A 14,614-nucleotide genomic window follows, 5' to 3' on the forward strand; every position below is an offset into this window, starting at 1 on the left:
TCTCAAATAACTACTGAGGACAGGGGTCAGTGAGAAAGCTCCATCAGGGACCCCCTGAGACCTCTGCCCGTGGGAGTGTGGATTTCCCTTGCAAGGCCACCTGCTTGAAGGTTGGGGGGATTGTTGGGTGACCGGTGGGTGTGACCTGACGGAGGAGGGACATCAAGGGAAGGGGCTCTTCCATGAGTGAGGTGGGCTGGCGCTGGCGCGGCCTTGGAGGATGGGTCATTTCTGGTTGGTCCTTAGGAGACCCGCCTCAAAGAGCACTGGGCTGCCTCGTCCTGCTGGTCTCTAGTGGAGAGGCTGTCATCACTGGGCTTCCCAGTTGGCCCCGACTCTGCTACCTGCTCTCCCAGGTCCTGTTACTGACCCTGAGCCCTGAGTCTAGAAAAAGGAGACTGGCCTGCAGACCTTGGTCAGGGCAAGCAAGAAAGGGGTCTGGGTGAAGATCCCTGAGAGCCAGGGCCCCAGGGCAGGTTTCCCCCAAGTGTAGCCTGAAAGTTGGGTGGTATATAAGTGAACAAAGTGAGCACTTACTATTAGTATTATGTTTATTTTAATGTGTTTAGGACAAAAGCTTCCTGACACATCAAAACCATGGCTTTACAGATATTATTGCTTAAGATGAAGTTAAAGTAAGTAGGGCATTTTTTAAAAAGACAATAAAAATCATGATGGTGGCAATAAAATGATGTTTGGGCGGTGCTAACCTCAAACCCACCCCAGCATGGGGGTGCCAACGTCTGCTCAGGGATTCCTGGCCTCTTTGAAGATAAGTGAGTGCCTTGGGAGAGGGCCTTCTGCTTACTTGGGGAGAGAGTAGCCTTCTCTTTGTCCCAACCCCAAGTCCATGACCACTCCCATAATTCCCACACACCCATCCGAGTGGGAATTGCCTGCCCCTGGCCTTGCCTCTTTGCTGCCATGCCCTGCCTCAGCCCTTCTCTGGGTCTGGCATGCAGCCTCCTCAGATGTCTTCCAGAAATGCTGTTTGTGCCCTTCACTGCTCTGCTCAGCCACCTAAAATGGCTTCCTTTCACCTTCTCTGCATCAGAATTCTCCTTGGCTTTGAGAGTAAGTGATAGTCCAGCCCTCCACATTGATCCTGGGTTGTCTCCTGCACCACAGAAGGCCATCTCTCTGGCTTCCCTCCACACCCCTGCCTCCTGCCTGCCTCCATGCTGGATGCCGAGGCAGGCTTCCTCCCCCCTTCTGCAGGCCTGGCTGCTGGGGGCCAGCTCATCTCACCTGCTCTCTGGGCACCAGCCCACACTGGTATCTCCACTCTCGAAATTATTCAACCACCCCATGAGGGTTTTTCACTTTGCCATCATGGTCCCATGGAGATTATCCCTTTCTTTATCCAGAGTGTATGCACGTGCACTGTTACCCAGAACAGCCTAGCAGAGAGCTGGCGCAGGGCTGTCTACAGAGAAGCAGTTTCAGCCGAGTGGTAAAGTGCACTGCGCTGGTGCCAGCCCTGCCTGGTTTAAATCCTGGGTCTGCTACATTCTGGCTTTGTGACCACGGGCAAGTAGGTTTGAAGAGTATACAGAACAGTGTAGAAAATATGTAGCCCAGTATTAGAAAAGTAGTATAGGCTTAATAATCAATAATTATGGATGTTACTGTTCACCAACTGACAAACATTTTATGTGTAAAACTTGTTTCCTCATCTAGGCTGTAAACCTTCTGTGGAAGGAATCCTAACTTGTACTTCTTTTCTACTCCATAAGCCAAATAGGTCCATGGTGCACAACGAATATTCAGGGTAAATTTGCATAAGAAGTAGAGCAGCCCATTTACACTGTTGTGGATTTTCTCATAAATTGACTGTTGGGCTTAGAGGAAGTTTACACAAGCTTATGTAAGACATCAGCATATGTATATGATCCGTGTGATTTGTGCATTTGGGTCCCCAGTGGATTAGGAATTGTTGAGCCTCTCAACCCTCAACCTCCAGCTCTTTACTGAGCCCTCACTGCAGGCAGGGAGAGGAGAGGGCAATGCTCCTGTCCCCCCTGTTCAGGAGACTTCTGTCTCCATGGCAGAGACCTGGACCTCTGCTCTCCACGGCCTACAGATCTTAGAACTTCTACTCACTATGGCAGGCCCTAGGGCCAGGACTGAGTAGAGGAGCTCATGGTAGGACTACAGTGCTTCCTTCCTTACACTTATTTCTACTGTTAAGTGTAGAACAGGTGAAAGAAATAATATAATATATATTGATCTAGGCAATAGTTACGCAAGTTATACATCTGGAAAACTCACTAAGCTGTACATGTAAGATTTATGTACATACTATATGTAAATTATATTTCAGTTTTTAAAAAGGTAAGAGTAGTGTTAAGCTAAGGAAGGCTTGGGAAATTAAGCAATTTCTCTCTGAGTCCACCAGCCTCAGGAAAGTCTGATTTGGTGGGGAGCAGGAAGGGGTGCTCTTTGGAGGGAAGAGGGTGTTCACACCTTCAAAAGAGAACATGCCCCAGACAGCCTAGCTTTCCCTGCTCAGCAGCTATGCATCTGCCGTACAGGAACCTCCCTTACCTTCTGCATTTGCATCTGGGAGGAGATGCCCAGCAGCTGCTTTAGGTGCCCTGAACGGCCCAGCACGCTGAGTTCACGGCCACAGCTGATCCTTCTGCCGGGACCTGCCTGCCACTCTGAAGCACCCAGATTCAGTCCTTTCTGTACCACTTAGCAGCCTAGGAATCAGCGAGTCCTTAACCTCTCTGTTCTCTGAGCCTCAGGGCCATCCCCCCCCCACCTTTAAAATGGAGGTAGGACTGCATTATCAGTCTCATATGGTTGCTAGGAGTTTCAAATGAGATAATGACTGTGAACGCCTTACAGGGCTATAAAATATAAACTATCAACAAAGTGCACTTCCAAGCCCAGTTTAATCCCACGGATATTTGAGAGTCACAGGGTTTGTAGGGGTGGCAAAGCACAGTGGCTCAGCATGCAGGCTCCAGAGGCAAACTTCCTGGATTCATTGATCCCAGCCAGCCATCCCACTTCCTAGCTACACGACCTTGGCAAACTACTTATCCTCTTGGTGCCTCAGTTTCCTCAGTTGTAAAATGGGAATAATTACAGCATTTACTTTATGGGATTCCATTAAGGATTAGATGAGTTAATCCAGGTAAAGCGCTTGGCTCAGAGCTCAGTTATGCAGCTAATATTCTCATATCTTACCTCTCTGTAAACCTCAAGAGAACATCTTTATTGGAGGAAAAAAAAACAGAACAGATCTCGCTTGAATATAACCACTTCATGTGCTAACTCTGTTTTCCACGATTTGGGGCTTGAGATTGATCATTTGCTCTATGTGGTAAGTTTTTTCATCCTGAAACCTTTAACCTTTTGAGTTTACCTAGTAAATAAAGGTCCCCTGTGATGTCCTTGCCTTCAGATTTTGCTGTAACATCAATTGTGAGCTTTCGGATTCAGTGAAAAAGTGACGTACTTGGTATTCTTGCTCAATTTAAGGTGATTACTACATAGTCATTTTTAACAGGACACCAGATTTAGCTGAATGCTTGCTGTGAGGTGGTGTGTGTATTAAATTCAGGACACTGGTTGTACAGGGGAAACCTCTGCATCTTTCTGTTATGAGCCTGGGTTTTAAAAAATAACATACGGATTGTGGCTTCCATGCTGACTAAGTGGGGAGGAGACCCCTATCATTAGAATCAAATGCCTACTCTTTCTTCAAACAGTGTTTTGGGTGAGTATTTGTGAAGCCTTGGGCTGGGCATTTTAGGGGAATGCAGAGAAGGAGTAAGGGGGGGCACATTTATTGAAGGTACCAGGTGCCAGGTATTTTATATATGTTGAGATTATTTAATCATCAAACATTATACCATGAGTTAGATATTATGACTTCCTTTCTACAGATGAGAAAACTAAGGCTAGAGAGATTAAGTCACTTGCCTTAGTTCACTCTTGGGGTAGAGCTGGGATGTGATCCCTCCCATGTGCTTTCCTAACACTATTCCAGTGCCACCATTCACTTCGTTTTAGGGATAATGGTGCTCCAAGGATCTTATTCCTGAATAGCTTAAAATCAAATAGGGGAGATAGAACATTGAAGTAAATTAGCAACAGCACATGGTAAAGTCCAACAAGGGACAGAGAACGTGCGATATATGTTCCCTAGGAGGGAAGAGGCATTTGCTCAGATGCAAGCAGAGGAGATGCCAAACAACCCATAATCTGAAATTAGTCCTGTTGGGTTTTGCATGTTCTTCCAAATGTCCAAAAGTGTATTTCTGATATTTTGGGAATTGCCAAAAACAATTATGAAGCTATGCCCAGCCCCAGGTAGGACTGGAAATCCTCTTTCTTCACTGAGGCTTCTTTGTTCATTTGCTCCCCGCCCTTTATTGGGGATGAAACATGAGCCGTTGAAACACGAGCTGCTCTCTCCCTGAGCCTGGTGCCCGACTGGCTCTCACTTTCCTGGACTAAGTGGTGATTCGCTTCTGAGCTTTAAATTCCTTTCCTGGTAGGTGTGGATGGGCCATCACCCACTATTCTTTACATTTTTGCAGGGGTGTGAGTTATAAGGAGGAAGTGAGATGAAATGGCAGTGTCAGCGGAGAAAACAAAAGCTGAGTGTTAATGCTCTGTTGCGGTCAGATTGGCAAAAGGGAAGTTTCCAGCAGACAATTCTCCTATAAAATAACCGAGATATGATGAGACCTGGCGAACTCGGGGCCCAGCCACACCATCCACTATGATAACTGACCTCATGGGTCAGCTCTTGAGAAAAGGTGTTTGCTTTGCGCCCATAGCAGCTTGACGGTTACGTACTAACTCCCTGCTGCCTGATTCCCTAGGACAGTGTCAAGGCCCTGCGTGATCTGGCCTCTGCCTGCCTCCCCAGCCTCTCTCTTACCAGCGCCCTTCTGCACTTGAACTACACCAGTCTTCCTTTAGTTTCTGAAACACACTGTGTGTACTCTCCCTTTCAGCTCCATGCTGTGTCCTATCCCTGGAGCCCTTTCTACCCTGCTTTTTGCCTGGCCAAATCCTATTCACTGTTCTGGTCTCGGCATAGATGTCACTTCACAGAAGCCTTCTCTGGACCCATAGACCACTACTCTCTCATTCACACATTGAACAGACTGACCCTTGCTTTATACTGCTCCTGCTTTACCTTTTCATTGTGGGTATATGCCCATGGTTTTTTTTAAATTTTATTTTGAAATAAATTCAAACTTACAGGAACAGTTGCAAAAACAATACAAACCCCATACACAGAACTCCAGCATACCCCTCCCCGCTCCATGTATTTTTTAAATGTGAAAAAAGACACCACTTTGAGGGCAAATGCTCAGTTGGCATCATTTCTGCCCCCACCCCCTCCCCACCCCAGCTACACACTCTGAGCTTACCCATCCCGAAGAGAGGTCACTGCACCCTAGAAACACTGTGGGGCATGACCACCCAATATCAAGGGCACAGTTGCTCATGGAGATGTTGGCACACTCAAGGAGTGTGCTGGTAGCCAATTACCATGCCTTTTCCATCTCACTGGAAAACCACCACATTGGGCTTAGGTCTGTCATTATTAACTCCTCCTTTCCCTCTGCCTTCCTGGAGCTCCGGAGACCTTCTGACAATGAGTTCTCACCCAGCCTGCTTGCTCTGGCTAGACCCCAGCTTAGGGAGAATGCCGCTGTGTGGTTGAGAAGCCAGCCAGGCTTGGAAAGCTAAATTGTCCCATTGCATCTTTGCTCCTGGTTACGCCTTCTCACAGCAAAAGGCTTCCTGAGTGCCTCAGATTGTCAGATCATCGTGACTGCAATTTCTATAGCAGTTGGCTGCCAGAAGACCAGGATTCTTTAAAGATTTTTTTCTTTTGTATCAGATATCCCTAGGAAGTCTCTTCTTCTCCCACTCTATGCTCCATACCCCAGATAAAGACATTAATACACAAGGAGGTTTAACTTTCTTATGATACGTAACAAATCCGAAGGCAAGACTCAAATCCATATCTCTTGAGCCTTGATGCAAAATATTGTTCATTACCACATCTGGCTTTTTGTGTGGATCCTTCATGGCTCCCGCATTCTCTGAAAGAGTCCTGAAACCCCCACCCCACAAAATTGCCCCCAGGAGAGGAACATCTGGAGGTGTGCGCTGCTGCTCCCACCCCTGGGGGAGATGCTGCCACATGGCTCCTGTCAGTGGCTAAGGTCTGAGAATTCAGATTCCTAGAACTAGAGAAGGTCCTTGTCAGTCCAAAAGTCCAACAAAGCAGAGGGAAATTATATAATACCAGCCTGGTGCTGAGAAACAAAAGGACTGGAATGGTAGCCCCAGAAACCATGTCAGAAAGGGCAGAAGTTGGAGACTGTCACTGACAAAGCTCTTCCATAACCATCATCTTTGTGAACTCTCCCCACAGCCCCTTGGACAAGCAAGCAGGACAGATGTCTTTGGCCTCTTTTTGCAGCTAGAACTGAGATTGGAGGCAGGCCTGGGATAAGGAGTCAGGCTTCCCAAGTCCTGGCCTGGGGGCCTATCATCGTGTCCACCTGCCGCAAAAAATCACCCTCACTTTCTCCATGTGCCCTTCCCTCCCCCCATAAAAATTCACCTTTGAGGGGGCTTTCGGAAGTCATTCTTTCAAAAAGCATTTACTAAGTGCCTCTAATGGGCCAGGTTCCATGATAAGTTCCAGGCTTCCAGAGAGAAATAACACTTGGACTTTTTCCCAAGAGAACTCAACAACCTCTGGGAGGAGTTTAGGGCCTGAAACTGGGGTTCTTAACATCTTTTGAGGCACAGATCCCTTTGAGAAACTGACGGAAGCTATAAATAGTCTCCTCAGAAAAAATGCTCCTGCATTTTTGAACTTGAAGAATCAAATATTTACCTGGGCAGGTGGGGGACGGAGTGGGGCTATTAACAGTCTCACAGAGGCAGTCCGAGGACCCTCCATGCCCTGCCTGCCTCAGGTGCTTAAAGGTTGCAGATTAAGAACCCCTGGACGAGATGATGAGATAAAACTCTTGTTCTTTGAGTACAGTCCTTAATTCTCCAAAGGCAGCTTGTCACCGTGAACAGAAGATGAGATTATTCATGATCATTGCAGTTATTGTTTTGGTAGTCAGAGTTGTACGTGTGTTTGTGTGCTGTGGTCTTGGATTCTTCATCCCAGGCTAGTGAGGGGGAAACTAAGGCAGAGAGGTGTGACCACACACCCAGAGCTAGCTATGGTGCTGGGGAGAGAATGTATCTGTCAGACCCAAGGGCTCTGCTTGTGTGGGGGGATGGAAAAGGCCAGGGGGAATGTTGGGGAAACTTAGGAAAAGAGTTGGGAGTCAAACACAGAAGTTTTGCAGTGGGATTTAACAGGGCTTTTTTCAAAGATCTCAACTTTGAGATGAACAGGAGTTTTAGAAAGCCTTTATAAGGTCTTCCTAAATGATGCTGACAGGTAAGAGTGGCATGCTCCTGAGAGTCTATGATTATCTCGCAAGAGAGATCTTTATGGGAGCCTTATTAAGAACAGAGCCTGTCAGTGGGAGGGAGGGAGGGAGTCGCAGTGTGTTCACAGTTCTGGAGGGCAAGTGAGGCAGCCTCCTGATTTGCAAAGTGCTTTGCAGTCCTTTTTATCCATTATTTCTGCAACAGACCTGTGAGGTTGGTAGAGAAGTTACCTCTGCGCCCCACAAATTGTCGAACACTTAGATTTGTTGCAGCAGGAGATAGCAGGCGTCCCATCTAAAGGTATCCCTAAAATGAAAGCCTGGATGGGCCTGGGGGGTGGGGAGGTTGCCCCTCTACGACCAGGGTGGTATGGTAGTCTAGGTTAGAATGCCCCTGAATCCGGGAGCCCTAGGACCCCCTGGATTGGTGGCCTCCTCAAAAAAGAGCATGAAAGCTTTTCCCCCTGTGATATCTTATCCCCCTCAGGTGTGCTCTCCACTCTCGGGGGAATGCCCTCAGCCCCTCAGAAAGCCTGAGCCTTAACTGGGAGCCTGGTGGCATGAGCTTCCACCTTAGGTATGTCTGAGAAAGGAAATGCAGAAATGGGTTGGGCCAAAGGTAAACCCAGGAGAGACAGATCCTTGGAGGGCAGGTCCAGTCTCTTCACTTGACACATGAAACAACGTGATGTAGCTTTGCTGCTAGATTATAAGAACTGATGATGATGGGTGGTGAAAATAGCTCACATATTTTGAGCACTAACTGTGTTCCAGGCTTGGTGCATTGGTGTCACCTCATATATTGTCTATGAGATGGGCATCAGAGCATGGCTGAATATCCATCTTATACAGAAAGGCCCTAAAAAGAGTGTGGGCATTGCAGCCCCAACACCTAGCTCCCACACCTGGGCTTGTGACCGTATTAGTACCAAATTACACAAATTTAGTGGCTAAAACAACACAAATTTATTATTTTACAATTCTGCAGTTCAGAAGCGGTACAGATCTCAATGGACTAAAATCAAGGTGTCGGCAGGCTGCATTCCTTTCTGGAGTTTCTAGGGGAGAATCCATTCCCTTCTCCTTTGGGTTGTTGACACTGATCAATTCTTTGTGGTTGTAGGACCTAAGTTCCATTTTCTTGTTTGCTGTAAACTGAGGGCTGTTCCCATCTTCTTGAGGCTGCCACATTCCTTGGCTCATGGCCCCTTTTCCTCTACCTTCAAAGCCAGCGATGGTGAGTTGAGTCCTTCTCACATCACAGCTCTCATGTCACAGCTCTCTTCTTCCATGTTGCATGCCTCTCTGACCCAGCTGGGAAAGGTTCTCTGCTTTTAAGGATTTATGTGATTAGATTGGGCCTACCCCGGATAATCCAGATAATCTCCCCACCTCAAGGTCTGTAACCTTAATGAAATCTGCCAAGTCCCTTTTGCCATGTAAGGCAACATTTTCACAGGGTCCTGGGCTTAGGGAATGGCCATCTTTGGGGAAGTATTGTTCTGCCCACCACAGTGACCTCGGGAAAATTGCTTGACTTCTCAGTTTTGTTATTTGTGAAGCAGGGAAGGTGAGGGGGGCCCACCTTCAGGTTGTGAGGGTTGAAAGAGGCAGATGCATGTAAGGCATCTCAGCACATCTCCTGGCACATTCGTAAGTGCTCAGTCAACCTGTTTTACTGTTGAGGAAACTGAGGCTTGGGAAAGTTAAGTAACTTGCCCAAGGAATAACATTAAAAAGTCCTTGAAAGAAAAGATACCTCTTTCATCCCCCATAGTACCTAACACAGCACTTGGCCCAGAAAAGATGCTCAATGAGTGTATGCTGAAGGGATGACTTGTATGAGAGCTTACAGTTAGTTAGTGGCAGCACCATTAGAGCCCCAGAGATGGAAGGGCTCTCAGGTCATTTTATAGCTGGAAATCTGAGGCTCAGTGGAGAAGGGACCTGCCTAAGGTGACAGGTAATGGCAGAGCCCCATAGTGTAACCAGTGCCTCCTTCCTCTGCATTAGGCTGTATTCTCTTCTCTGGGGGCCTCTAACGCTGTGGCCCAAGCCAAGCCATAGGCCAGTCTGGTGGGGGACAGGTGTTAACTCTGGCCCTGGCTCCTGGCACAGCCTTGGAGAGAGTAACTAATATAGAAGAGTGAGGGCTCCCGTACTTTCTTCCTAGAGGGCAGCCTTTAGCAAGGCCTACCTGTAGCTTGTTCCTCACACATCTGTGGGATTTCCCAAGACAGCTCCCCAAATAAGACAGCCACCAGATGGCTGCTACCCACCCATGCCAGCATTGGTGCCCTCTGTGCTTTGACATAAGGCTGCATGGTGTAATCATGGACACGGGTTTTTAATCTGGCCATTGACATAAACTTATAGCTTTATGGGATTTAGGACAATTTGGCTCTTTGGGCCTTAGTTTTCCTATGTGTAACCTATCTGGACAAGTGACAACCTGGGGCCCCTTTCAGAGAGATGGTTGGAGAACATTCATGTCTGCCTCAGGGACAGAGATGATCTGTGGTCCCCACAGCTTCCCGGCTCTGCTGAAGCTGAGCACAGCTTGTTAGTCAACGAGTTCTTTCTGGGCAGCTGGCAGTGCCCCCCCCCCCACCATCTCTGGGTGAGCCTTCCAGGGCAGGATGGGGCAGTGCCCAGTGTCTCTGAGCCCTGAGGCTGTGCCAGGCTGCCCCTGACACCAGGCAGCCACAGGGAGAGCCATTATGTCCCTACAGAGCAGGATGTCCATTTATACTGTCTCATTGGAATTAGGGCTTTGTTGTTGTGTCTGGTTGTTTGAGGATGGGTGAACAAAATCTGAACTGGCTCTTTCCTAGGCAAGAAATGCCAAGTGTCACGACGTCACGAGTACCGAATGCTATAAAGAGAATAAAATGGGTAAATGTGACGGAGGATAGCTGGGGAGCTGCTTTAGCTGAGGTGGTCAGGGAGGGCTCCCCTAAGAAGTAAAACCTGAGCTTAGACTCAAATGATGAGAAAGGGGCAGGCAGCCACACAAAGATCTGGGGAAAGAACTCTCCAGGCAGAAGGAACAGGAAGACACAGTGGTGAGCTTGGGATGACCAAGAGCCTGGAAGGCCTTCAGGGTAGCTGAACCAAGTGAGTGAGGGAGGGAGGAAAAGGAGGGGAGACTGAAGCTGTAGGTAGGGGCCAGTGCTGCAGGCAGTGCCTTCAGGAACTTTTTTCTGAGAGTTTTGGAGAGCCATCAAACTAGAAGGCAGATGTGATCTGATTTATACTTTGAAAGTTGACTCTGGCTGCTATGTGGAGGATGGGCTCTGGGGACAAGAGAGGAAGCAGGAAGACCAGGGAGCTCCCTTTACTGGCCAGCACCAACTCCCAAAGGCATCGCTGCAGTACTATAGTAAGAATTGTGGTCCTCCTGACTCAATACATACTGATACCATCCCAGCTCTTTTCTGGCCTTATTGTTATTATTTTGCTAACATAATGAGCCTTGTGTGGGGGTGGGGGGGTGGGGGGATTGTTGTTTTTCTCTGTTTGCAGCCTTTTGGCCTTACTTTCTGGAGATATAATAACTTTTCATGGTGCACTTCAGTGTCACCAGGTGTGGCCGGGGCTGGGTGGAATGTTGCCGTCGGAATGGCTGAGAGGAGCACTCAGCCATCCCTGGTAGCTGCATCTGTCTGGCTCCCTCAGCACCCAGAGGCCTCTGTTCCCTTCTGGCGCAGCACTTGGCTTGGTTACCTGAAGTAGCATAGCAATATCGACAGGAAGTTCTCACACCGGGGTTGGCCTGACCTGATGACCCTGAGCACTGCTCTGGGGCTGATGGCACTTTCCAGAGCAGGCAGAGAGGACAGCCTGCTTCCATGTGGACAAGGTTCACGCGCTCCAGGTGCAGCCAGGTAAGGGTCCCCCAGGCTCATCAGGGTTCCACCTGGGCTGGAATAGGATAGGTAAAGAAACACCTGGAGAGGATCTAGGCTCTCCTGACATTTCAGCTTATGCACCTCTTTAGTAAAAGGTGTTGGAGCCTATACCCCAATATATATGCATGTGTATATATGTTGTGTATATTATAATGCACAAGGAAAAATAGAAAAATATAAACTTTAACCAATTATTATCAATAGAAGTCATAATGTTTTCTTCCATGCACTGTAGATCATGGTGGCATACTCCCTCTCTTTCTACCTGCCACCCCCTAAACTTGAGCCTGCTGACCCAGAGCACCAGAGCAGTGGGGAGAGCACTAGGCAATCAGAAAACTTGTTTCCAAATCCAAGTTCTCCTAATTAATTTGCAGCATGCCTCATTTCCTTCAGATCTCTGCATTAATGTCATTTTCTTAGGTCTCTTTGGACCATCCTATGTAAATTAACACCCCACCTCACTATCACCCCTTCCCTTATCCTACCATATATTTCTTAAAAGTACTTACTACCACTTGGCATATTATCTGTTTATCTTGTTCATTATCTGTCTCCCCCCATGTGTGCTCCATGAGAGCAAGGTTGGTCTATTGTTCTCTTCTACATTCCTGGCACATAGTACTAGCTCAAAAAAAATTTATTGGTTCAATGAATGAACCTTCTCTAAATATAACCTAATGCTGCTTAGTAAAGTTTTGTGATGGAGGAGAAATGAAAAATGACCTTAATGTAGAAAGGAAGATTTAGAGGTTGGGAGGGAATAATTTTGAGAAATATCTGATTTACTGGAAGATACCATTGTTGTCTTTACTCATATTTGGGGAGAGGAGCTACTTGTAATTGCACCTCTGCTGAGTACTGTTCTAAGAGATGGATGGTTGGATGGATGGATGGATGGATGGATGGATGGATGGATGGACGGAGTAAAAATAAGAATTTGTAGTTTATAATACAGATCAAAAAAATATTTTAGGACCAGAAACTCCTGGGCCCACTCCAAAGTGCCTATAACTGTAGCTGGCACATGGCAGACACCCAGTGAATGTCTATGGAATAAAAGTAAGTCCCTCTTGAGGGGAACTGTAGGAATATGGTGAAATAGGAAGCTCCACGAATCAGTCCCTCCACCAGAACAACTATTAAACAGGCAGGAACTGTCTAAATCAACTATTTCAAAACTCCAGAATCCAGTAGAACACTGTAGAGCATCCAGGGAAGAGCAGGAGGAAGCGAGTGGTAAGTTACAGTTATATACTAGTAAATTGTTCTCTCCTCATGGCAGTTACTGTCACCAAGCCCCCACTCTCGTGGCAGGCAGCAGCGGGGTCTGGTGCCTGGTGTAGCTTGCTGATGCCAGAAAGGGACATAAAAATCCACTTCCCCAAGATTCGAGGTGGGCACAGGCCAATTGCTGATCAGAGCTTTTGATTAGCTACATCAGATCTCTGGTGCCCAACTCTGAGGATGGCCACTATCCCAACTCACCCCATACAAAAGGCAGCAGAGGAGACGTAAAGATGGTCTGCTCCCTCAAAGCTGCGGGACAGTTGAAGGGCTACATTTGCTGGGTAGGTCAAGAAAGTGCAACTTTGGGGAACTGTGGGAGACGTTCCTGGCACCCTCCTGGCCCCTCCGCATGCCCTCTCCAGGGCAGGTTGGAGCTAGCCTGTGCTCCCTTTGTGGGTCCCTGGCCTTGACACAAATAGGTTGAAAGTGAAAGGATGGACAAAATATGTATCATGCAAGTATAGTAACTGAAAAATAGCTGGGATAGCTATACTAATATCAGATAAAATAGACTTTAGGTCAAAAATTGTTATGAGAGGAAAAAATGGTCATTATATACTGATAAAGGGGTCAATTCAAGAAGAAGACATAGCAGTTATAAATTTATAGACATCTAATAGCTTCAAAACATTTGAAGCAAATACTGACAGATTTGAAAGGAGAAATAGTTGGTTCTACATTAATAGTAAGGGACTTCAATACCCCACTTTTCAATAATGGATAGAATATCTAGAAATAAAGATCAATATGGGAAATACAAGATTCAAACAATACCCTAAACCAACTAGACCTAGCAGATGTGTGTAGAACACTTCATCCAACAACAACAAAATACACATTTTTCTCAAGTGCCCATGGGTCATTCTCCAGGATAGACCAAATGTTACACCACAAAACAAGTATCATTAAATTCAAAAATATTGAAATCATTTAAAGTATCTTCTTTGGCCACAGTGAAACCAGAAATCAGTAACTGAGGGAGAAATGGAAAATTCACAAGTATGTGGTCATTAAACAACATACCCTTAAACAACCAATGAGGGAAAGAAGAAATCACAAGAGAAATTAGGAAATATCCAGAGACAAAAGAAAACAAAAATACAACATACCAAAACTTATGGGATGCAGCGAAGGTAGTGCTGAGAGGGAAATTTATAACTCTAAATGCTTGCATTAAAAAAGAAGGAAGATTTTAAATGAGACCTGTCATCAAAACTGGAAGAACTAGAGAAAGAAAAACAAACTAAACTCAAAGTGAGCAGAAAGAAGGAAATAACAAAGATTAGAGTGGAGATAAATGAAATAGAGAATAATTTTTAAAAAACAGTAGATAGAATCAACAAAACCAAAAGTACTTTGAAGAGATCAATAAAATTGATAAACACATAGCTAGACTAATAAGGAAAAAGGGATAGAGAACACAAATGACTAAAATCAGAAATGGAAATGCAGACATACTGCCAACCCTGCTGAAATATAAAGGACCAGAAGGAGGATATGATGAACAACTGTTTGCCAACAAATTAGATAACCTGGATAAAATGGACAAATTTCTAGAAACACACAAACTACTTACACTGACTCAAGAAGAAATAGAAGGGAGGTGAGGCAAGATGGCAGCATAGAGAGGTGTGGAATTTAGTTAATCCTCTAGAACACTTAGTAAATAGCCAGGAACAACTAGTAAATACTCTAGAACAACTATTGAGGGACATCCCTGACTGGGCACACATCATACACCAGCCTGGAATAGGTGGATCAGCTGAGATCACAGCATAGAACTGGAAATATGATACTGATTACACCTTCCTCCTGAGACCTGGGCCCCTCTGGTCTGGGAAAATCTGATTGGGGTAATCAAGGAAACCACATGTCTAGACAAAAAATTATGAATAACATTAGGAAAAACGAAGATATGACCTAGTCAAAAGAACAAACTTACACTTCAAATGAGATACAAGAGTTGAA

General features: G+C 46.2%; 1 protein-coding gene across 4 annotated transcripts in view; it reads left to right on the forward strand.

The window, feature by feature from the left end:
- The window catches only part of GNAO1 (G protein subunit alpha o1), a 187,946-nt gene that overhangs the window by 22,293 nt on the left and 151,039 nt on the right, over positions 1 to 14,614 (forward strand). The window contains exon 1 of one of the 4 annotated variants that reach the window (XM_037816510.1): positions 11,214 to 11,332. The exons of the other annotated variants lie outside the window; for them this stretch is intronic. Within the exon in view, the coding sequence (XP_037672438.1) occupies positions 11,229 to 11,332 (104 nt within the window). The 5' untranslated portion in view covers positions 11,214 to 11,228. Of the gene's footprint in view, positions 1 to 11,213; positions 11,333 to 14,614 lie in introns of those variants that run through there. 4 annotated transcript variants of the gene reach the window in all.

The sequence above is a fragment of the Choloepus didactylus genome, chromosome 22 (genome assembly GCF_015220235.1).
Source record: "Choloepus didactylus isolate mChoDid1 chromosome 22, mChoDid1.pri, whole genome shotgun sequence".
In the NCBI taxonomy this organism is placed as follows: Eukaryota; Metazoa; Chordata; class Mammalia; order Pilosa; family Megalonychidae; genus Choloepus; species Choloepus didactylus.